Source organism: Neophocaena asiaeorientalis, unplaced genomic scaffold (genome assembly GCF_003031525.2).
Source record: "Neophocaena asiaeorientalis asiaeorientalis breed wild unplaced genomic scaffold, Neophocaena_asiaeorientalis_V1.1 scaffold11, whole genome shotgun sequence".
Classification (NCBI taxonomy): domain Eukaryota; kingdom Metazoa; phylum Chordata; class Mammalia; order Artiodactyla; family Phocoenidae; genus Neophocaena; species Neophocaena asiaeorientalis.
The window spans coordinates 124995-151109 of record NW_020173124.1 but is presented as its reverse complement, the minus strand read 5'-3'; the positions used below and the strand labels follow the sequence as shown (position 1 = coordinate 151109).

The following is a 26115-nucleotide window of genomic DNA, read 5'->3' as shown; positions in this document are numbered from 1 at the left end:
TTAATCTATCGGGTCTATTGTGTCATTTAAAGGTTGTGTTTCCTTATTAATGTTCTGTCTGGATTATCTGTCCCTTGGTGTAAGTGAGGTGTTCCCCACTATTATTGTGTTACTATTTATTTCCTCTTTTATAGCTTGTTACCATTTACCTTATGTATTGAGGTGCTTCTATGTTGGGTACATATATAGTTATAAATCTTATATCTTCTTCTTGGATTGATCCCTTGATCATTAGGTAGTGTCCTTCCTTGTCTCTTGTAACATTCTTTATTTTAATGTCTATTTTATCTGCTATGAGTATTGCTACTCCAGCTCTCTTTTGATTTCCATTTGTATGCAGTATCTTTTTCCATCCCCTCACTTTCAGTCTGTATGTGTCCCTAGGTCTGAAGTGGGTCTCTTGTAGACAGCATATATATGGGTCTTGTTTTTGTATCCATTCAGTGAGCCTGTGTCTTTTGGTTGGAGCATTTAATCCATTCATATTTAAGATGATTACTGATATATATGTTCCCATTACCATTTTCTTAAGTGTTTTGGGTTTGTTTTTTAGGTCCTTTTCTTCTCTTGTGTTTCGACCTTGGAGAAGTTCTTTTAGCATTTGTTGTAGAGCTGGTTTGGTGTTGCTGAATTCTCTTAGATTTTGCTTGTCTGTAAAGCTTTTGATTTTTTCATCATATCTGAATGAGATCCTTGCTTGGTAGAGTAATCTTGTTGTAGGTTTTTCCTTTTCATCACTTTACATATATTGCGCCACTCCCTTCTGGCTTGTAGAGTTTCTGCTGAGAAATCAGCTGTTAACCTTTTGATAGTTCCCTTGTATGTTATTTGTCATTTTTCCCTTGTTGCTTTTAGTAATATTTCTTTGTCTTTAATTTTTGTCAATTTGATTACTGTGTGTCTCGGCATGTTCCTCCTTGGGTTTACCCTGCCTGGGACTCGCTGCACTCCCTGGACTTGGGTGGCTATTTTCTTTCCCATGTTCAGGAAGTTTTCAACTATAATCACTTCAAGTATTTTCTTGTGTCCTTTCTCTCTCTCTTCTCCTTCTGGGACTCCTATAATGCGAATGTTGGTGTGTTTAATGTTGTCCCAGAGGTCTCTTAGTCTGTCTTCATTTCTTTTCATTCTCTTTTCTTTATTCTGTTCTGCAGCAGTGAATTCCACCATTCTGTCACCCAGGTAACCTATCCATTCTTCTGCCTCAGTTATTCTGTTATTGATTCCTTCTGGTGGATTTTTCATTTCAGTTATTGTATTGTTCATCTGTTTGTTTGGTCTTTAATTCTTCTAGGTCTTTGTTAAACATTTCTTGCATCTTCTTGATCTTTGCCTCAATTCTTTTTCCATTGTCTTGCATCATCTTCCCTTTCATTATTCAGAATTCTTTTTCTGGAAGGTTGCCTATCTCCACTTCATTTAGTCATTTTTCTGGGATTTTATCTTGTTCCTTCATCTGTTACCTAGTCCTCTGCCTTTTCATTTTGTCTGTCTTTCTGTGAATGTGGTTTTCGTTCCACAGGCTTCAGGATTGTAGTTCTTCTTGCTTCTGCTGTCTGCCCTCTGGTGGATGAGGCTATCTGAGAGGCTTGTGCAAGCTTCCTGATGGGAGGGACTGGTGGTGGGTAGAGCTGGGTATTGATCTGGTGGGCAGAGGTCAGTAAAACTTTAATCTGCTTGTCTGCTGATGGGTGGGGCTGAGTCCCCTCCCTGTTTTTTTTGGCCTGAGGCAACCCAGCACTGGAGCCTACAGGCTTTTTGGTGCTCCGGGAGGGCTCCCACCAAGGAGTATTTCCCAGAACTTCTGCTGCCAGTGTCCTTGTTCCCATGGTGAGCCACAGCCGCCCCCCGCCTCTGCAGGAGACCCTCCAACTAGCAGGTAGGTCTGGTTCAGTCTCATATTGGTTCACTACTCCTTCCCACTGGGACCTGATGCTCACACTACTTTGTTTGTTCCCTCCAAGATTGGAGTCTCTGTTTGCCACAGTCCTGTCGAAGTCCTGTAATCAAATCCTGCTAGCCCTCAAAATCTGATTCTCTGGGAATTCCTCCTCCCATTGCCAGACCCCCAGGTTGGGAAGACTGACGTGAAGCTCAGAATCTTCACTCAGTGGGTGTACTTCTGTGATATAATTGTTCTCCAGTTTGTAAGTCACCCACCCAGCAGTTATGGGATTTGATTTTATTGTGATTGCTCCCCATCTACCATTTCATTGCAGCTTTTCCTATGTCTTTGGATGTGGGGTATCTTTTTTGGTGAGTTCCAGTGTCTTCCTGTTGATGATTGTTCAGCAGTTAGTTGTCCTGTGAATGTATTTCTACTGTAGTGCTGAGTGGCTCACAGGTGCAATTCTAGTTTTAAGGGGACCAATTATTATTTTTATCCACATTTAAAAGTGTCATTTAGTATATTTTGTTAATTTGATTAATTTTCTCATTGTATATCAATTAGAATTCTGTAAGATTTAAAAAGTCCACACACCACATGTAAAAATTTATTGCTTTATTTCATGCCGACCTGCTTAATAAATGAATTTCTTAATATTGGAAATGCTAGTCTTATATAATTAGGCAGGATTTTATTCCATCAAGCAGAAACATCTCTCAGTGTTGTCTTTATCTTTAGTAACTCTTAAGTATGGCATGCCAAATGTTATTGATATACAAATGAGTCAAAAACAAATCTCAGAAGATTTTTAGGAAATAATAGATAATTTAGATTTTATAAATAGCATATTACTAGAAAGTAACAATGAAAAGCTGGCAGTCATTCTGCATCTGTATGCATATATGCATGTTATATGTGGGAGGACATGTGCACTTATGCAAATATATTCTATAAGATATCCTTACATGGATGTACATTCATTGCTTATGTCTTCCTAGAAACATCTTAGACTTATTCGTACCTATATTCTCTCTTTTGTTGGTGTATGTTTATAAATATTTGACTTGACTCCAAAGTTATTATGTGAAATCAGTAACTATAATAATGCCTCTGTTTCCCTCCGTGTGTAACATCTTGTTCTTTATGTATGGGGTTTAAAGGAAATTCTGTCTTTCCTGATGCATCCATGAATGACTATGTGCACTAGGATGCAGTACATTTGGTTATACTCTGTACTTCAATAGAGTGAAGGTGATATCGGCATTATGAACAGCAATAGGAATAGATAGAAAATTGTCTCTGTCCCTTTATATAACCTCTGTGCATTCTAGGGTTGGAATTGTACTGATCGGATAGTTAGCCCACCACCCAGACAGCCCTGTATTTGCTCACCACCAGCACTGCCATTGCCTCCTTTCCGAACTCATGAGAATACCTCATTTCTGGGCTTTGAAAGCACTCGTTATCTCCAAACTTGGTACTCCATAATCTACTGCTTTAATGATATAGTAGATCATTGACTCCTTAATGTATAATCTATGTGCCCAGCAAGACCATAACAGGTTAAACCAAAACCATAATGGATATTCTTGTTATATCCCCTGTAGAATGTTATAGTGCCTGTAATTAGTATGTGCTTAAGACTAATTATATGTTGAATGAATGAAGAGATGAATGCCTCCAATTTTTAACACTCTAACCCATGGTATGGTATTAAGACCTCTTTTAACAAATGGCATACTTCGTTTTGTTAGGCCCTATATTAAATATAAGAAGCATAATCTATATTCTGATTCAATCAATTGTGTGGTGGTTGAGTAGGACGTTCCATGAGAGCAGGAACATGATCTGTTTTATTCTTTGCTACATACTAGTACCTGGCAGTGTATGGTGCAAGAGAGTTGCCTTACAAATATGTATTGAGTTAATGAATTCTGTGTCAGATAAGGATAGTTTCCAGTTTTCCCTGCAGTAGAAGGGCGTGTAGAATTACATGAGTCTGATTTAAATACCATATTATTTGATATCCAGAAGCTTATTTATGTTACCTTTCCCTCCTCTCAAATCGTGGCAATTTCTGAGAGAATAAACAAGTACACACTGGCCCTGGACCAGTCGTGATTATTTGATTCACTCAGTAAATTCCTTGTCATTGACCAACAAAAGATCTCTAATTAAATGAAATAGATAAAAACTTAAGGACTATTTTTTCAATTCCTTGATACATTATTTTACTAACACTCATAAGTAGATATGTGTGTGTGCTTGTATGGTGTGTGTGTGTGTGTGTGTGTGTGTGTATATTACATATATATACATATATGTGTAAAAACAACTTTAATGTAGTTCGGAATCTAAGACCCTATGTAGGCAACCTATCTCAAAAAATACTTTTAACAATTTTTTAAAAATAAATTTGACATAGTGGTAAGTATTTTTAGTTTTTTGGACCCCTCTTATACCTCTTAAATCAAGAATAGGGTAGTGCGCACCTGTTGGGTATTACTACCTTACAAATCTTGACTTTCCTTTAACACAAAATGTATAAAATCTTTTTCTCTCTTTCTGAAAACATAGTGATTTTAATTTATTTCTCTCTCCAAGTTTTCTCTCTTAAATATCACATTGGTACTGTGGTCATTTCTCATAAGATTTTTTTACCATTTTCTTTCTTCTTTTTAGATCATAGTGGAAATAGGGGCACTAGTGGGAGGATCTTGGAAAATTTCAGAGTTCAACAAAAGTTAGATTCAAAAATCCCTAAAATGTAACAGTAGTCTTGATATCATGGGAGATGTTTAGAAAATGAATACACAATTAGGGTCATTATCATGTGCTCCTAAAACTTATTGAGACTTTATCTTTCATAATACTTCCAAACTGTGATTCCATTATGCTTGATTAGAACAAGTATGACATTTTATTTTAAATTTTCTGCACTTACACTGACTTGGTTCCAAATATTCACCATTCCCAGTTCAGATAAGAATAACTTTCCTGGGAATTGATTTTTCCCCCATTTTATTATTGCTTCTTTGTTAAAGACAAAAAATAGATGTGATATTTTTAAAGATATAGAAATGAACTTGTTCTTTCATATAAACTTGACTCATCTCTATAACAAAAAAGTAAGTTGATTCCTTTTTTAACTTTTTAATTTAAAAGACTATCTGTTTCATTAAAGGGCTTAAGAAAAAATCAAAATCATTGATTTGTGGATGTGGGGGAATATAAATCCCACTCATCTAAAAGCTTTGTTATATAATTTTTATCTAGATGTAATTCAATCCAAAATAGTACGGTATGGGACTGGAGATGATAAAGATGTGTTTTTCTAAAGCCTAGACTAACAATGCAATGTATGACACGTTTGAGAAATTTTTACTGCTGCTGAATCTGAAGAAACAATATTGGTAATTAAATTAGATTACACACCCATTGTCTTCTTCTTTTATATGATTAACAAATTTAATATTCAAATGTAGAGACGCATTATGTTGGGAACAGCTTTTTAAAAAAAAAAGCTCCTCCCTTGCACCATACACTGCCAGGTACTAGTATGTAGTATTGTATTACACTGGTGGGAGAGAAAGAAAAGCATTTTCAATCTTTCTGAGATAACCTTTTTGAAACAGAATGGCGGCAGCAGGAAGCTGGATGGTTTTATGGTTCATGTTACCCATAATTATACATGAAGAAACAAAAACCTAATTCCCAGCATAACTCCAAATAACAAATTACTCATTGAGCAGAAACTAGTAAAACATGGGCCACTTGTTTTAATTGTTAACTCATTTCTCAGAGGCTGATTGGGCATAGAACATCTGTATACTCTACTTGAGGAGAAATATTTATATTTAGTTTGATTACATTTGGGATAGATCTACACACTGAACTGAAGAATTATTCCCAAATGAAATGAAGCATGATATGCTTTCATTTTGATTGTTAATCTTGGCCCATCTACACAGGAATACAATTAGTGTAAACTCGAAAATACTTTTCATTCAGTTGCCTTGCCATTGAGAGGTACCTCGGTTTTTTTATTGAATGAGCTGATTCAGAAAGCTCTTTAGCATTCAGATGCCAAAGGTATTTTGATTGCATTGTACTATCAAAGTATGTCATATCTAAAGACTAGCTATGTCGTAAAAATTGAATATCTATAGCAGTGAGGATTTGTTATGTAATTCATATGTCATAGATCTTACTCTTCTATACTGAATGAAGTTTACTTAAGGTATTATATGTGTTGATATTTGTGCAAGAAGACACCGGCTAGACTCCAATCACATTATGAAATACAAAATAAAAAGTTGAATAAATAGCAAAACATGATTTTTTACTACATATTATGTTAGTCCAGTGGTATTCACTAACAGATACTGATGATATAAAGAAGGACAAACAGTCTCAGAGCAAATTAATGATTAGACTAAAAAAATAGAGTGAAAAATTTAAGTATCAATACAACTAGAACCTTAATTAAGAAATTTACTATTCATTCTTCCCTACTATAAACATCAATCTTTAGTCAATTTATACTTCAGCCTGCACACAGGTGTTTCATAACACTGTAGACTAACTCCAAGTGGATGAAAATATCTTATGATTAAGCCCATGAACCTTTTATATTCTGAGAAATGCACCTTCATGAAAAGATTCAAAATATAACTAATTACACTGAATTATTTTAAATAATGGTTGGGTAAGTGATTTAAATGATGAAAGTATCATGGGAAATTCTTTTAGAAAATAACCATAATTAAGAAAGCAGTATAGAAAGGAAAGATATTTAGGGTGGCTTTCCCTATGTGAAGTAAGTTTTTTTTGCCATAGTTTATTAAATAAATTCTATGTAATCTATACACATGTATTTCAGATAGGGATTAAGCTATTTCAGTTTTTCTGATTTTTGCACTACTGTGATATAGGCTGGGTAATTTCTAAGATGTCTGAAGAAAAATGTCAATTATAATAAGACATTAAAGGAGCAGAAACATAATTTTAAATAATCTCAAATGTATTGCTGTTATTTGTCTGTGTGTATTGATTTTGCAGGTCTGGCCGTGGATCATTTCAGTGAACGGATATACTGGGCCGACCTTGAGCTCTCTGTTATTGGCAGCGTTCTATATGACGGCTCTGATTCAGTAATCTCTGTCAGCAGCAAACAAGGTTTGTGAAGTGCTCTTGTTTTTGCTTTTAATTATCACTGAAAGTATTAAATAATGATACATAAATATAATATGAAAGCTTTACATTCTGTATTTCCTCAGATTCTCTCTCTTTTCAACTTATAGCTCTTACTGTTCCTTACAATTTTCATTCTTACTAGAATAACAAAGAGGCCAGGCCAGAAGAACTTCTTGACTCTAGAACAAACTTGGTCCGTTGCTACCCGGATTCAAAAAATATTCATTCTGTTTGTTGCTTCCGTGGATGTTCTGTTCTGAACAGAACACTTCAAGTAATCGAGATTAGTGCCTGTGAACGCTATTTTTAATTTCAAATTGCAGTGATAAGTAGGAAATGAGTTATTGTATATAGTAAAACATCATAGTAAAAATTATTATTTTAGGTAGTTGATAGGGATATTCTCATCCATGTGAAAAGCAACATGTAAAAATGACAACTTATCTCTCACACAAGTGCCTGCAGAATCTACATGTGCTCTTCTTTTGTGGCACCCTTTTATATCTCCATCTCTGTGTCTACCTCCTATTTTTTACTCTCATTTTTGACTCCTTTCTGTGTCTCACACTTTTTTTGCCTGGCAATCTCAGTTCTTTCTGATGAAACTAATTGATTTCCCTTCTGTTCTTCTTTCCCTTTCCTACCAAAACTGCTTACCTATTTAACACCAATTGTTCACAATATATACTTGAGGTTTTTATATTTACATATTTTATTTACTGAATATTGCTTTGCTTCCTTTTTTTTTTTTAAACAAAATCAGAGAAGTTTCAAGAAAAATAATTGCATTGAACTTTCACTGTGTCTTTACTGGAAGTGTGTGTTTTTTGTATGATAACCCTAGATGGAAAAAAATTCCATATTCACATAATTGATTGCAAAAATTTACCTGTTTTAGCTTAAGTGTACATTTTACTGTTTCAAGGAACATTGAAGGAAAATATATGTTAAAAGGCATTTTATGTTTTACAACCTTTAGATAATAAGTGAAATATAAATGTTATTTTACTTGTTTAAATTTCAGTACCAAAAGTTATATTTCTTATAAATTCTCTCAAATAATAGCCATTTTGTAAAATATGAAAAATTATTATTATTATTACTATTCTTCTCAGCCATACTAGTCATATGTATGATTACCATTTGCCAATTTGTTTTCTTACCCCATTTCTAAAACAGATAATAGTAATGCCAAATTTTGGAGGAGGATTTTACTGTTTAAAATCAGTTCATGATTGATTGATAAAATTGTCATTCAGGTAATCTAATTTGACCATTAATTTTATACAGAACACAAAATGATAATTTTGTAAATTCCTGGTTTTGAGCAATGGATAACATTAGCCTGTAGGCTTTTTGTTGTTGTTGTTTGCAAACTGTACAGCAGAAAATATTACTGTGTGTAATATGTCCCCCAGCCAATGCTTTGTGATGGTGATGATGATTAAAGTGATGATGGAAGTGTTTTTTATGTTCTGAGTGACAAGTTTAATATCTCACATATTTCTACTGCTAATAAATTAATCCTAACAATGTTACAGCTAATATTAAAAACATTCTAATTCTGAAAGGTTTTTTATGAACAGGAATAAGATTTTCTATATGATCTTGGATAAACTTAGTTTTCTTAAGTCTGAGTATTTATATTGCAACCCTTACAACTGCATTTTTTAAAAATTCTAGGCTTGTTACATCCACACAGGATTGATGTCTTCGAAGATTATATATATGGAGCAGGACCTAAAAATGGTGTATTTCGAGTACAAAAATTTGGCCATGGTTCAGTAGAGTACCTAGCTTTAGATGTTGATAAAACAAAAGGTGTTTTGATTTCTCATCGCTATAAACAACTAGACTGTAAGTATAATATTTTATACTATTATCTATATTGACAAAGTTTCTTTCTTATGACTCTCAAAATATTTTTAAATTCTTAACTCTATTCATGGCTTAACCCCAATAAGTTAAGTTCACTTTAATTTTGGTATAACCAGACTTTTCAAATTACCAAAGACAAGAAATAAATAATGCAATAGTTGCTATTTTTGCTAAAACAGGTATGAAAATTTCAGGATTTGTTTGTATTTTCTTGGAATTAGAATTAACTTTGTTATAAAAATTTGTCTCTTATTTTGTGTTTTTCTAAATTCTTAATAAAACTTTGTGGGTCGATAGATAAACCACACAAGTAAGGATATTTGTCATTAGCCTTTTTCACTCACTGATAACCAAGTAAAAATCATAGCTTTAACATTTCATCTTTAAAGGTATCTGAGGAGAATGTTCCCAAGGGTTGTATTTTCTCTCATGGTTTATGACTTTTATTGTTACTTTCTCTCCTAGAAAAATATAGGTAAATAATTGACATAGTTATTTTGAAAGATCTGTTTCAAACAAAGCCATAAAAAATATCAAAGAACAAAGGAATAAAATGTGGCCGAAATTCTAATGATCTGTGTTTATGTATGAGTTCACCCTTCAAAAAACTTTCAGATTTACTTATAACTATTCTTTATGGCAAATAAAAAGGGATTGGGCTTCCCTGGTGGCGCAGTGGTTGAGAGTCCGCCTTCTGATGCAGGGGACATGGGTTCGTGCCCCGGTCCGGGAGGATCCCACATGCTGTGGAGCGGCTAGGCCCGTGAGCCATGGCCGCTGGGCCTGCGCGTCCAGAGCCTGTGCTCCGCAACGGGAGAGGCCACAACAGTGAGAGGCCCACATACCGCAAAAAGAAAAAAAAAAGGGATTTAATCTCATTTGGTATGATGGTCTGGAAAGGTAACAACTGATATTTACCAAATCAGTTTTGGAAACAGATTAAAACAACATATATTCCCCTAAAACCTCCCTGAAATTCTATTCAGTGTTTTGCTACTCTTTGCTAATGATCTGACACATATGGTTCCAAGGTTAATATGAAGACATTCCCTCTCATCCTCTAGCTCTCTTTGATTCATATTCATAGTCAAATATCTCCACCTTCATAAAAAATAAATAAATAAAAGTCTGCCCTAAGTATAATAGGTGTTTGATTACTGGTTCTTACAGAATGAAAGCCACTTTCATAGTCACCATTTCACTACCTAGATACCATTTCTGTTTCATTCTAATGATAGATCCTGCATGGAAAGCCACACAACAGCTGTGGCTGCAGAGGATACCGATTGGATAGAAATATAGACAAAAATAAATGTGGTACCCATTTATCCATGCACACAAACTCCTATCTGATGGAAAGCACACCATATTAAACATGTTTTTAGGGAAAAAAGCCATGTTTTGTTTGTGTTCTGACAGACAACTACATATGGATTTTAAGCCTTTGTGAATACCAGGGGGAGCTGTTTCTGTCTGTTAAACCAGTTTTGAAACTACCTAAATTTGCCAAAGGAAAAGTGACAAAGTATGTGCTTGAATAATTTCTTCTCCCTCATGGGAAATGTAAAGTAGGGTAAAGTTTCTATTAATGTTGAATGTTGGGTAGTAATTTCTTTTCATCTATAAAGGAGAATTGGAATATTGAAATAAGATACTCCCAGTAAAAATTTGATGTTATTTCTTTTCAACATTGCTAATTCATCATTTCACCTTATTGGATTTTATGTTTTTGAAACCTATTGTATTTATAATTATGTGTTTCTTTTTTCTTTTGTTTTGTTTTGATCAGTACCCAATCCATGCTCGGATCTAGCATGTGAATTCCTCTGTTTGCTGAATCCTTCTGGGGCCACCTGTGTGTGCCCAGAAGGACAATATTTGATTAATGGCACCTGCAATGATGACAGCCTGTTAGGTAGGTAAACTTCATTATTCTGTAAGTAATGAATTACTGTGTACAGTAAATGTTCACAACTACTGAAACTGAGCAGTATTAGCTACTCAGTCATCACTGATATTTCCATGATATCACTGGTTCTTGAATGCCTGTGTAAACTATTCTTTTCTCTGATGATGACTTCCCGTCAGTTCTTTCTACATTTGTTCACAAAGCTGCATTGAGCACTTACTGTGCATCGAAGACTAGATTAAGAACTTTGAAATCACACACAGAATCAAGAGACCTGTTTATATAGTTCCTGTATCAGTAAAGATAATGATATTTCTGAGGGTGCCATTCTGCTATTAGTTTAAACCCAACTCCCAAATCCATCTATTCATTTAGCAACTTTATATATGTTTTGTGTGCCAACACTAATTTAGAAACTGATGATAGACTTAGAAAATAAATCTTAGTTTCCTCTATGTAAAATCTGATTAACAGTAAATACTACTACTAATAATAATAAATATTTTGAGGGCTTCTGAGCAAAGCATAACACTAATTTAGAAAAAAGGACTAAGTTAGAAACAAAACTGAAAATATTTCTTCATTCAAGAAGTTTATATTTTAGAAGCTAGAGGTTAGAACAAACATTTAAAAACTTGAAATATTATTTCAGATGCTAGTATGTGTTAAATAGCAAAACAGAAAAAATCAAATGAAAAAAATCAAAACTGAAAATAGTGTGATGGGAAAGGGAAAGAGATGTCTCTTGGATATCCAGGCAGACTTTCAATAAGTTTCCTCATATTCAAGACATTAGCCATAATGGGAAAAAAATGCTACTAAGAGAAAAGAAAATCAACACATTAATTTTATGTCACAGACAAAAATGCAGTGCTCCAAAAATCACTTGAGGGTCACAGCAAACATTTTTCCAATGAGATACACACTTAGGATCTCTTCATAGCAGGGCTTCCTACCGGTTGTATTTCTCTCTTTAAATGAACTCCTCATGTGAACACAGTGTCTTTGCCCTCAGTCAGCATCTATACCCCCATATCATTGTCTCATTGTTCTCTGCTGGGGGTTATGCCAGCTGAAGACTTTTGCCTTTCCTAAGGCACTCAGTGTCTAAAACTGTCACAGCTCTTTCATTTAATATGTATTTTTAATCATTTGATATGCAAAGCTGAAGAGGTTGAAAAGATGAAATGATGAATGACACAAACACCAATAAATACTTATGTGAATAGTGATATAAGCCACAAAAGAGACAGACTTTATGCTATTATGAGGAATTAGATGATTATCCAGTTAGAGAATTGATTAGTTCCTATAGAACATGACATTAGAACAAGATCTGCAAAGATAGATTATATTTAGATTAAATAGGAATGAAGGAGGAGGACACTGAGACAGAGGAAACTGTCTGAAAAGTCATGAAAGCATGGACTGTAAAGAAAATAATGAGTCATTTATTCCAGTTAGTGTGTAGGATGTGCAAAGTGCTGTTGTGGGTGGCAGTTGGAACATTCTTAACGGAGAGCTAAATATGAATCATGACTGGTATTTTGGATGGGTATTTTAGTGCCAGTCATTGAAAAGGGATGCTGTCACTGGTACTAGGATGCACCCTTCCTCTACCAGTTCTCCCAACTGGAGTTGCCATGATCTCAATTGTGATGGTAGAATAAGAGAATTAAATGAACATTTTCAAACATTATCAGGTACATTTTTCACTCACTGCTCTGACACAGTCACAGACTCTATACTTAACATCTCAGAAACAGATTCTTAAAAATGTCAACAACTCCTTCCTTGTGGAAGATGTGCCTCATTTTCACTAGTTCCACATATACCCATAAGCAGTGCTCTCACAGATGCCTCCTATGTGCCATGTCTACTTACACTATTGTTTGGGTGGAAGAGACCCCTGGGAAAGAGATGAGTATTCTACACAGAAGTACACAGTGTGCTTGTGCTACCAGTGTGACTTTTACACTGGTTCAGATATTATAAGTGTGTTTTTTTTTTTCTTATGGTCAAGTTGCAGACAGCTTTTCTTGTTTTCCTTTTATGAGTAAATAAGACTGTCTCTTCTACATAACCTCCCTTTTTCCTCTTTGCTTAATGCAAATAATTTATTCAATAATACAAAATCAACAAATATACAGGAAGAACATGGTCTGGAGTAGAGCTGAGGTGGTGCTTTGGATTAAGCCAAGATCTATCATTTAACTAATATGTTTGGCCCTGTACTCCCTCAGTCTCAGTTCCTTCTGTGTAAAATTGGATTAACAATAAATACTACTACTACTGCTAGTAATAATAATAAATACCTTGAAGGCTTATGAGCAAAGCATATTTTAAGTCTGTTATATATATATATATATATATATATATATATATATAATTTCATTTAATCCTCACAAAACTCCAATGATATTATACTGTCATTGCCCCTATTTTTACACATAAAAAATTGAAGTATGGAGAGGCTCAATTGACTGTCTAACAATACTTAATAATGGTGGTACCCTAAGGTGGACCTAGGCATTCCACACTCTTAATCATCACATAATACACTCCAGTGTCTCCAAGTCACCCAAAGTACCCATGTCCAGAGTCATTGGAAATACTAGAAATAACATACAGAAAGTGCCTAGCACAATGCCTTGCAAAAAGTAGACACACAGCACTCTAAAATAAATCTGTCGTGAAGTAAGCAAGAAAATGAAGCTATTACCAAATTGTATAGTTTTATGTTTTAAATGAGGAAGCATTTTGTCTAAATATACAAAGATCTAAAACTTCTTTATAAATTTTAGTTTTACTATTTCAATCCTGCTTGAAAGGCAGGGTTACAGAAACCTCCTCAATGTTTATTTTATGATTTAAAACAAAATCTTATATTTTAAATAATCTGAGTGTTAAAAAGTATTCACACTGGCCTCTATATATGAGCCTTGGTAATGGATGGCTTGAACCACTTCGGTTAGGAATATAATTAAGTGATTTTAGAATTATTGATTGGTGAAGATAAAAGCCAATTAATTTTTTCCTGACATTAGCATTTGATACAGCCAACTTTTTCAGCTCTTTGTAATTACTTGCCTTTCTCTAGCTGCTATTGTTAAATGATGAGCACCCTGAGTATTTTTAATCTTCATGTAAGAAATTTGAATTCAAATGTTACGCATTCTTGGAGAACTATTCACCTGCTCTTCCCTATAGTTGATTATAATTGCTGGAGCTTGGCTTCTGGGGGTGATTTTGTTATTGACAAAAGCAGCTTCCTTTTTCATTATAGAACTATTACAGTTAGGTTTTGAAAGAATGTAAGTCTTTCATCAGGCAGTGTTATATTTTTTAAATTTCTGGTGCCTAATGAGGCACATTATAGAAATGCACCTGTCCTAACATGTAGAGATTTTGAATACCTATGTATTTTTACACAGAACATCCACAGGTGAAAATGAGCCCTCCCGTAACAATCCTAAATGTGATCATAATACCTTAAATATTTATCTTCATTGTTCACATTCACAACTCCAGTTAGGATATTTCATGCTGAATGAGTTAGAAATGTTTTGGTAAATTTTAAATTGAGCAAGCATGTTTCACTAGAGATCTTTCTTGAGAACGTGACCTCTATATTCAACTCTTTGCTAGAGATTCCCACTTGCATTTATATAGGTATCTCCAATTTAATATGTTCAAAGATAAAACAACACTTCAGGTCCTATTGGCCTCGTGTTAGAAGCTGAAGAATTATCCTTGTTTTTTCCTTTCCCTCTGATGTGATTTTTGTCTTCTAGTTACCTTCAGAATATGTCTACATTATCTATCCCACATTACTCTATTTTAGGCCATCATCTTATCTAGCCTGGACAATTTAAACAGAATCCTAATAGTCCCCCTGCTTTCAGTTTAACCCCTACCAGTACAGTCATTCTTGGACTTTTTAGACTTTTCAAAGACCTAACATTGCTATGGGGGAAAGTCCAACATCCAAGGATCTCCTATGACACTCTGCTTATCTCTTTAAATTCACTTCTCTCTTTCAGTTCCTGCCTTCACACTCTGTAATCCAGGTCCAGTCACAGTAACTTTCATTCAGTTTCAACAACGCTCACCTTCTGGTATTCACAGATGCCACTCCACGTGAGCTATATTCTCAGTGCGCCTTATGGGCACTCAATACCTAATGCTGAATAAGAATGTTACTGGATAATTTACCTAGTAAGTTCCTCAATTTCCTGTTGAAATTTAACAATACACCTTGTAGACCCAGATCGCAGGTCTTCATCCTCATACTATTCTAGTATGGCTAGAACTCAAATTCTCATTTGTGTGTATGTGTATGGTATATACTTAAAAATTTACAAAGTTTTATAATTTTAACTTTTACTTTCCAGTTTCTTATTTAATTTAATATTCACAACAAACCTATGAGCTAAGTTGCACATTTGTCCTTAAGGCTATCTTAAAGTAGAAATAACTAAGGCTCAGATAGGTTAATTTGTATGCCTAGTAAGGGGCAGAGCTAGGACTTAAAAACAGGTCTCACTACATCAACTGTCATTTTCTTTATACTCTGTGTATATAGTGCCTCATGAGAGCGCCCTTCATATTACAAATGCAGACTTTAGTAATGCCAACCTGAAGCCTCCCTACATGACAAAGTATTGGAAACTGCTTTGCAATGCCAAAAATCTCGAAATTCGTCTGACACTGCTGATAGATGGTCTCTGTTTATGACAGTGGTTATGATACTTGAATTATGTTGTCATTTGAAGTCACTGAGGCTCTTTAAGATGTTTTTGTGATTATTGCAGTGATAATTATTTAAGCTTCTGTTATGTCTGTGCCAATGCATCTTGAGTGAACAATATAGGCTGTTTTGATTTTATCTTATTTTGTATAAAGTAAGCGTGACTGTAGAAAAAGGTATTTTTTGAATAGAATGCTCTTAAAATATTGTCAATTGTCTTTATTCCATTGGACATTATGTCCTGTTCTATGTAAAGCAGTAGTTCTAATGGAGCAAGGCCATGTCTACACATACAGAAAAATAATGTGGAAAATGATTCCAAACCAATCTTTATCATAAATCAGACTCATCATATTTTTAAAAATGATTTTGTGACCCCAAGGAATGACCATCCTTTCTTTCTCTCAGCCAAAATGTATTATATAGGCAGATTTTGCCTAATTATTTTATATATGGAAAAAAATGTTTCTGACACTGTTTTATCACCATCTTGTATCAAATCTAAGTAATTTTTAGTTTTGTGTGTTAATATATAGCTGATAAGGATGTACATCAAAGAGTATCTTTCCATTTAAATGTTTCCCTATACTAAAAATTATATGTTTTTGTATATGCTCACTATACTATATATATGCACTATACATACTATATATATACTCCCTACATACGAATGAGTTCCATTCAGAGAGCATGTTCGTAAGTCCAATTTGTTTGTAAGTAAAACAAAGTTAGCCTAGGTACCCAACTAACACAATCAGCTATATAGTACCGTACTGAAATAGGTTTATAATAATTTTCACACAAATAATACATAAAAAACAAACACAAAAAATAGAGAAAACATTTTTAATCTTACAGTACAGTACCTTGAAAAGTATAATAGTACAGTATAACAGCTGGCATACAGGAGCCGGCAGCGAGTGAACAGGCAAGAAGAGTTACTGACTGGAGTAGGGAGAGGAGGTGGGGGAGGGTAGAGCTGAAGGATCTTCAGCAATAGGAGATGGAGGGCAAGCTGCTTTTTCACTCATGCCTGACATTCAGTACCAGCTACATCACCGCTGCTTTTATGCTTGCTTCTGGACATCCTGGGCTTGAAATAAAGATACTGTACTCTATACAATACTGTACAGTAAAGTACACAAAAGCACAACCACTTGTAGAGGATACAGGCACGTGACAAAGTACACCAGACACGTGAACTAACTTATGTGATAGGACATGCAAACACACGTTGGCATCTTTGAAAGTTCGCAACTTGAAAGTTCGTATGTAGGGGACTGTATATATATTTATCTTACATATTTCGGTTTGGTTTAATATCAAACACTTCTAAAAACTAGGCCACGTTTGCCCATATCATGAAAAAACCCATATTGATTGAAAAATATTTTATTTTTAGAAAGTTTCAGTTGGTTTTATTGTTTAATGTTTTAACAAATATAAGAAATGGTAAACAATGCTTTAAGCCTAAAAAAGAATAAAAGTTAATTCAATACTTGTGTTCACCATTCAATAATGGTTGAAATCTATTTCTCTATTTTCATATAGTATTTTGTTTCTTCTACGTTTATATTAGGGGTATTTATTTTTGGAATTTTATGGAAAAAAGTGAATCTTAGTATTTAATTTTTCTTTATTTGAATTTTTCTTATTCTACCACCTACTGAATGGCATGCTAATTTGTACATTTCTTCTTATAACCAGATGATTCATGCAAACTGACTTGTGAAAATGGAGGAAGATGCATTTTAAATGAGAAAGGTGATTTGAGGTGTCACTGTTGGCCTAGTTATTCAGGAGAGAGATGTGAAATCAACCACTGTAGCAACTACTGTCAAAATGGAGGAACTTGCATGCCATCAGCTCTAGGTAAATAATTGAGTGGCATTGTATATTCAAATCATCTGTAATTTTCCTTATATGTGAAAAATCTACAGAAAATACTTAATGCTATGAATATAATTCCTGTTGTCTTAACAAACACATTAACAAAAGTTAAATCTAATAATTCAACGTAATCAGTGGCATTTTTTCTAAATTGAGTATATCAATCGAAGTCCAAGTCACAAAAATTAACAATAATAATGATTATTATCTTGTGTTAAGTGCGTAGCATTGACAGGGCTCAGTGCTTATAGATATTCTGACTCTGGCTTAAAATGATGAGGCAAAATCAGTTTTACAAGCCTTATCTATTTGACTCCAAAATCTGTTTTTTTTTTTTAATTGAAGTTTGCCTAATGCTAAAACTCATGTTATTAAAAATTAGATTTATTTTAAATATATACATACTATATCAGTACATCTTATAGCATCATAATTTCCATCTAAAATCATAACTACTCTGTTGTCATTGCAATGTAGTATATTCAAAACATATTGCTTTGAAAACATCAGTTTACTACATATTAGGATATACTTGAGATTCTTACTAATTTATGCTATATCTATGCTCGCAAAAAGTGTTTCTACAGCACATAAGTGAATACTAAAACATATTTTCCTACTGACTTCTATTAAATTTAAAATATGTTCCCACTGGAAAAAAATTAACCATAATACATAATAGAAATATAATTTGCAAATTCCAGTATTAGTGCAAAGAAGATTATGCAACTATTAGAGTAAAATCTATGTACATTTAATTCTCCTATGATAACTGCAGATTTAGGTAGTCAGATAGAAAAGCAATCCATATGATCTTCACATCCCCTATGTGGTTAATTTCTTTCTTACTGGGATTTCTCACTGCTTCTATTGCTTAAGCTGTTCTTTGAAGTATTTAGCATAATGCTAACAAAGAGCCACATGAAGCAGCGTTTTCAATGGAGTTCAGGAGAAGCAAGCTGTTTTCTGATTTGCATTCTAAGAGTAAAAACAATACTACTTCTTTGATAGTTTTATACCTATAAATATTTTGGACTTATGGTTGATAATTAAGATAATTGTAACTGCTCAATAGAATTCTGAAAAAATATTCAGCAGGTTGATTGAACTAAAAGAGGCACTAGGAGTCTTACTATATGTATTCATTCTGCCTGAGGGGGAGCTAGTCCATAAAGTATATTCTATTGCTGTAGGAAAAGCTGTAGTACTGAGACCTTCATTGACTATGCAAATAAGAATCCATTGAATGTACGGTAAAAGGGTGTGACCTGTAATTATATTTTAGCAACACACATACTACTTAGCTTTAGGGAAGAAGCTTCTCTTATGCAAATGAGTTGTTTAGAGTTTTATTATTTAATTGTTAACTTAATTTTCTCATTAAGATAAAAAAAATCTTTGGGTTGTGACCAGATGATTTTCTTATATTTACCTTTGGAAATATTTAAGCCAGCTAGATAAAGAGTTTGGCACTCCAAACTATGGCTACCTATTCAACCTGCAATCAATGCACAGGGACAAATCTCTGTGGAACATTGAATTTGCTATCCTGTTAATGGATCCTGAAATATATATAAATATAGCACAACTTTTGATGTTTCATTCAAATCATTTGTCCAGATTCACGGGCCTAGCCGCTCCGCGGCATATGGGATCTTCCCGGACCGGGGCACGAACTCGTGTCCCCTGCATTGGCAGGCGGACTCTCAACCACTGCGCCACCAGGGAAGCCCTTGCTGCATTCTTAAAATCCATAATATATCAAGTTTATCTATGCACCCAGAGTATTAGATCTTGATTTACATAGATAATATGTTCAGAAAAAATTATATTTCAAATTAGTAATATAAATGAGTTCTCATATGAATTCAACTTGAGATATAGCCATGTAGTTTATTGTCTTATAGCATCGAATAATTAATAATAATATAATAGCTAATTAAGTCATTTACAAAGTATTTTTCACTTTTAAAAATGTGGTTTTATAAAACATTGTTTGGTATTATAGACTGTAGAACCTCATTATCTCCACACAAATGTTAATTTGTGAAACAAATCCCAGTGGGCAACTCATAGATTTATTCATTGTCGGTTTACTTACAGTTAAGCCTTTGGCAAACTCCTATGTGGACACTATATAACTAGGGTTTGGGGCAGCCTTAATTAAACTTTATAAGTTTGTGACAGTTGTATAGAACTATAATAATTGAACAAAGGAAATGTCACCAGTTAATTAAAGGCACACATCTGAGAGGCGTAATTAAAATTTTACATGTAGGAATGAATTTTTCCTCATTCCTTAAGGTTTTTGTAATAAAGAAAACTAAAAACTAGATATATGAGCTGTATCCATATAAGAAGGTACTACAAAATGAAATTGCTTGACATTGATTATATCAACAAGGATCCATGTAGTTAATTTCTGTGACCTGCTCCTAGGAGGCTACATTTAAGATAAAGTTTGCATTGGCAAAGCAATGGAAAATAGAATAAAGCATTGAATTATTCAGTCATTTTATATAGAAAGTAGAGTATAATTTATGGAATTATTTTTCATCACAGATATAATGGATATTTATGTAATTATATGTACAATTAATCTTCACTTTTATGAATATTTATTCTCTAAGATATGTTCATTCTGTGTGGTATTTTCCATACTCTTATAGGTCTGTTATTTAGACTTTTGATGTTTCTATCAAAATGAATCAGGGTTTTCTACACAACTGATTTAGAGGAATGGAGCAAGGAGTTTTGTAAATTTGGGAAAATATTCTCAAATACTCCCACTCAAAGTTTGGAATTATGCATAAAGGAAGGCATTTCTAATTTGGGAAGTTTGAATATATGTAAAACTGGCTACGTGAAGAGATGATGGTGCAATTTTTTATAGTAGGCAATTCATTTGTATTGAAGTATTTAAATGAATTCAACAAGAAGACAGCAGAAGCTCTCTTTGTGTTGCCCTCTGTCACCACATCTGTGTATTTTGGCAGTGAAAGATTTTATTCCCAGAAATGAAGCCGGAGGAAAGAGGGCTCCCTTGAGGAAAGAAAAAAATCAAAATCTTCTCACTGCAATGGAAAGGGCCCTTATAATAGCCAAGTAGATGGAGATAATTTTCTCTCATTTATTCAAGATCTTTCTATCCAGGCCACTGCCCCAAATATGATGGTAGCATATGTGACTGCCATCAATTGTGATCAAATATGACTGCCCTAAAAATGTTTGCTCAAAGGCAGGTTAAGCTAGGAAATTTGGGGCACCTTTGAAACAATGAAACAGATGATGAAACATATATACTGATGTCTCTCAAGTCACATATGTATCTGGGCTGTAAAGTACACAGTCACCTAGTTAATATCTTGATAAAGGGTGAACATACATTTAAACAGTCCCTCTTAGTTTTTCTTTCACTTTATATTTAAATGAGGGCTGTTTTTAATTTAAATTAAGCTTGATGTCTTAGCTCCCTTAACATAGATATTGATTATATTTAGAAAGTGGTAAAAGCTGGATATTTGGTCCTATTTGCTTTTTAATAATCCAAGAGAATAAATTGAAAATATAAACTGAAAACATAAAATAGTTCATATAGTTTAAAAAATAAGCAACATAGGACTATGTAGCTTTGACAAATCAATGGAAAAAAAACAAAAAAACATAAGGAGCAAGTGGCAGAACATGAACGTATATGAACACAAACATATATAAAAGCAGAGAAAAGTGGGAAAAGAGGGAGGAGGAGCCCAGTCAGATGCAGGTGGTGAAACCAGCATCCTTAAATCCTTAAATCCTTAATCCTTAAATCAACATCCTTAAAAATGTTCATAGTACAAGCTTTGCAGCAAGCAATTCTGAATTACTCAGCAAGAGTTGCAGGGCAGAAATAGACACACATGTAGAGAACAAACGTATGGACCCCAAAGTGGGGAAAGTGGCGGGGGGTGGGGTGGTGGGATGAATTGGGAGATTGGGATTGACATGAATACACTAATATGTATGAAATGGATAACTAATAAGAACCTGCTGTATAAAAAAATTAATTAAATAAAATTCAAAAATTAAACAAAACAAACAAAAAAGTTCCAATGTCCTTTAACTAAATAATGTCACTTTTAGAAATATATTCCAAAGGTTACATAATAATAAAAAGTAAAATATTTAGATGTGAAAATGTTCAATGTAGTATTGTTCATAATATAGAATTGGAGATAAAAACCTAAATTCAAGTAGTTAATATATAAAATATAGCATATCTAAAAGATGAATGTTACACAATAAACAAAACTATAATTTTAAACTATATAATAATAGAGAAAAATATTCACATTTTATTTTAACGTTAAAAAGCACAAGAGAAAACCTGCTTGTATACTATGAGCCCAATATGAAAAAATTGCATATGTAATAGGTCCTTCATTATACTTGTGTATTTTCTAAATGTTCAACCATGCTTTATTGTTAGAATCAGAAATTAAAATAGCACTATTTATTATCATTGTCAGGATCATGATAATTAATATATATTGGACTGCTTACTAAGTGCCAGGCACTGTTCTTGGCCCTTGAATCTTCATAACAATGAAAGTAAGATTCTCTCTAACCGTGCTGCTGGCTTCATGAGTCATAGTTACTGGTTCGTTTGGACCATATGGTGAGAGCCATACTGAACTATTTAGTCTTATAGCTCTCTAGGCTAATGTCAGAAGGCTTGAGTTGGCTTACTTGTATTCACAGAAAAGACAAAAATGTTTCAGTCTCATTTCCACAATGTTGGCTAAAAATGAACGTTCCATAAGTATAAATAGATTGTGACCTATAATTTGAAACATGTCAGAATATATTAAATAGTACCTGGGGGGAGCTGGATAAAGCCCACGGTTCTTTATTTTCTTTGTCAGGCTTTGCTCAATAGTTCTCTGTAATCTTTGTAATACTTAAGACTACCCAACAGCTATAGTCAACTTGCTAAAATTATGTATAAACGGGCACTCACTTTCAGTCCAGGGAAACATTATATTAAGTGGAAAAGTAGAATGTCAAATCTCTTTATCAAAAAGACTAGCAATTTTTTAAAGCATTCAAAACTTTTATTACTTGAATCTAAGTCAGAAGTGAAGACAGATTTCACCAAGGAGAGTAGTCTTGGGGTTTAGAGGTCAGGAGACAGGCTTTCAGATTGTAATCCAGTAAGTAACTGAATGATGCTATGATGATTTGTCTCTCGGCTTATTATTTTATTCTGTAGGAAGGAACAAGAATGTAGCTTTCGTCCAAATAGTAAAGACGTTTTTACTAAAGATGTATGTAACTTTTAGATAGCATTTTCAGAGAAGAGCATTAAATGTAAATGTGTATAAACATGCCCGGCAGTTTAAATGTCAATTAAATGCTTTTATTACTTAGACTCAATGTGTGTGTCAGACTATTTGAACTAAACAATGACTGAATGCATAGAAAACTAGTTAGGTATAAAATGTTATAACCAGGGACAAAAATTTACAAGCACAAGACCAAGTTAAACAAGGTAAGCAGCATGGCTCACATAGAAAAATGAGTATGAATTCAAATAAATTGCTTAAAAAGAGAACCAATCAATAATGTTCACTAGCAGATACCTACCACTCAGAAATAATAAGTATAGTCATGGTCTCCTAAGAAATTCACATGTAATTACTTTTACTAGCATTCTTTCATCACAATCAACCACAATTTTTCTTAAATTTATATTTTTAAGTTTATTTTTTATTGAAGTATAATTTACAATGTTATGTTAGTTTCAGGTGTACAACAAATTAATTCAGTTATATATATATTCTTTTTCAGATTCTTTTCCCTTAAAAATTACTAAAAAATGCTGAGTAAACCATACATCTTCAGGTGTTGTGTTTAGATAGAAAAAGGAGTTATAATTTATTTGTCCAATATTGAGCAGAGAGGTTATTTTGCTTACTAAAATCATACAATATCAATTAAATCAAACTGATGAGTAGCATTTTTATAATCAGCTTAAAAACTTTATTAAATAAATCTAGCTTTTAAAGATACACTTACGGTTTTAAATAAAGTTATTGAAAAATGCCAACATACACGTTAATAATATTCAAATGAAAATATACGCTTTTGAGAAACATATTGATTGATATATTACTTGACTAAAAGCTACCCAGCAAATTTTACTCTAAAATTATTAGCAAGTATGCAGTAATTCAATAATTATAACATTTTGAAAATTTTATAAACATAATTATTGTCATATTATAGTGACTAATATAATTGAATTCTCAATTCAAATGCCAAGGATTCTAGTAACTTCCTTAATTATATTATTTTATTTAATTTGAAACACTCTATGTGGCATTTTTTAGATGTAAGCTAGCATGATTAAGAAAACTAACATCTGAGAACATAGATTATGTCAAAATAAGTTCTCTAAGACATTGTCTGTTATCACTGAAAATCATCAGTGTTGTCTGCCCGTATCAGAAAATTTCTGTGAGTATATAACTAAAGATAGCATATAGTTAAAGATTCATTTATCTAGATGTAAATTGTAACCACGTCACATAAATTCAATGCTCATTTAACAGGGACTAGTGATAAATCTTTATGATATCCATATAATTACTTATATAATAGAAAAGATTTCATTGTTGTTATGTATATTAAAATATACTGTTTTGAACTGATGTATATAGATTACCTATAGGCATGTTTTGTTCAAAAGAATGAAAATGGAAAAAATATGCGTCAGGATTCCATATGGAGTTTCTTAACAAAGGCAAATGTACTCAGTGAAGTTTAAATAACAACCAAAATTGAGGATTTGTTTAATAGCAATACAAAGAGTAATAATAATGCCAATGCTAGTATTACTAATAAACCTACAATTACTGAGTACTTGCTATGTGGCAGGCATTGTGACAAGTGTTTTACCAGCACATGGCAGGCATTGCTATCACCATTTTGCAGAATGAGATCCAGAAGGAGATCCAGTGAGGATGTCTAAGTTTTCCAAAGCCACACAGTTAATAAATATCTAACCAGGTTTCTTTCTCAGGTCTTCCTGATTTGAAAAAAAAAAAAAAACCAAGTAATTTAACTTTGTACCAAATTTATTTAATTACTATTAAATATTCTTATGAAATATTTTAGAATCAACCATTTTTACTGAGACGGTGATTTTTGGTATATAAGGGCCATGCAAGAACAATGAAGTTTAGAGAACTCTATGAGATTCCAAGGCATTTCCATTTTTTCTTATGAACATTATAATCTTCAGTTGTGCTAATGGATATTACTAATATTTATCATTGACTATAGATGGTTAGTGATTGTAGTTATGTATTTACCATGTTTGACATCAGCTATTACTGGTTACCTAGTTAAATTTCAAGAGTTTATTATTAATTTATGTTGTATGAAAATTTGCTGCAACAGTTTATATGAGATAAGCTTCCATTTATCTATAAACAGAAGTAATATATAACTACATTAACCTCCATTTGTTATATGCATACATCTAGCAAGGCACTTTGTTAACGTGTAGTGTGGAACTTAATATGGCACTGGGAGAGCCTTCAGTCTAGTGAAATCATGTGTGCTACTGAGAACAATGTTTATGAGAGGAATTTTCTCTCTTAGGGAGTCATGGGAGGAGTAGATGAACCTGTTGAACAGGCAGAGATACCCACACAGGGACGTAAAACAGGGAGTGAAAATGAAGGTCTGAAACTTAGGAAGGAGAATGAGCCCAGAGTCAAAAAATCAAGACCGAGACATTCATATAGGGAGATCATTACTGAAGCCATGAAACTGGATAATATCACCAGAAAGAGATAGAAAGAGAACATAAAGGCAATTATAAAAGAGCAGTCAGAGAAAAAGATAGGGAAATCAACAATGCTAGTGTCTTAGAAGCCAAGTGGAGATAAAATTTTCAAATGTAGATATTAATAAATGTAAAATTATGGAGAAAATTTGAGGAGGATGATGATTGAGGAGAAATCTAGATTTAGGGATTAAGAGATTAGAGGTAAGCTTTGCAAGAGTACACAGATATACAGTAAAGACAACACCAACATTACCTTCTCCATTCCTAATCCTTTCTTACCAAGAGGGAATCAGAGTTGATTTGTAGGAGCAGTACTTACATGTTGAGAGATCTGGCCTGTCTTCAGAGGGAACAAAGAGAAGCAACAGATTGACCCATTATTTTGTATATTAAAAAATAAAAACTACAAACCCAGTGAAGGATTGGAATGTGATTTTATGATCGAGGATTTTACTTTGTCACATATTGGTAGAATTGGAAGCAGTAAGTGTAGCTTTCTTTTGAAAAAAACTCGAGAATGTACCAAAATTTGAAGTTATACAAGTAGATAGATGTGGCAAATATCAGGTTTGTTTTTGTTTGTGTTGTGTGTGTGTTCTTTCTTTTAATGTGTAGGATTAAGCATATTTAGAAGATAAAGAAGACAGAAGGACCCATTCTTCAAAGTTTAAAAATGTTGGAGTTTGAGATGAAGTTTGTGAGGAATACCTGTTCTATCCCAGCACTGCCACATAAACAAATTCAAATTTAACGGTATCTTAAATAAA

At 33.3% G+C, this 26115-nt stretch overlaps 1 protein-coding gene across 1 annotated transcript in view; it reads left to right on the top strand.

The window, feature by feature from the left end:
- Positions 1-26115, top strand: part of LRP1B (LDL receptor related protein 1B) — a 1787379-nt gene that overhangs the window by 1686274 nt on the left and 74990 nt on the right. Inside the window, exons 80-83 of the mRNA XM_024744102.1 lie at positions 6950-7066; positions 8768-8941; positions 10752-10877; positions 17329-17493. Coding sequence (XP_024599870.1) covers positions 6950-7066; positions 8768-8941; positions 10752-10877; positions 17329-17493 — 582 coding nt within the window. The remainder of the gene's footprint in view (positions 1-6949; positions 7067-8767; positions 8942-10751; positions 10878-17328; positions 17494-26115) is intronic.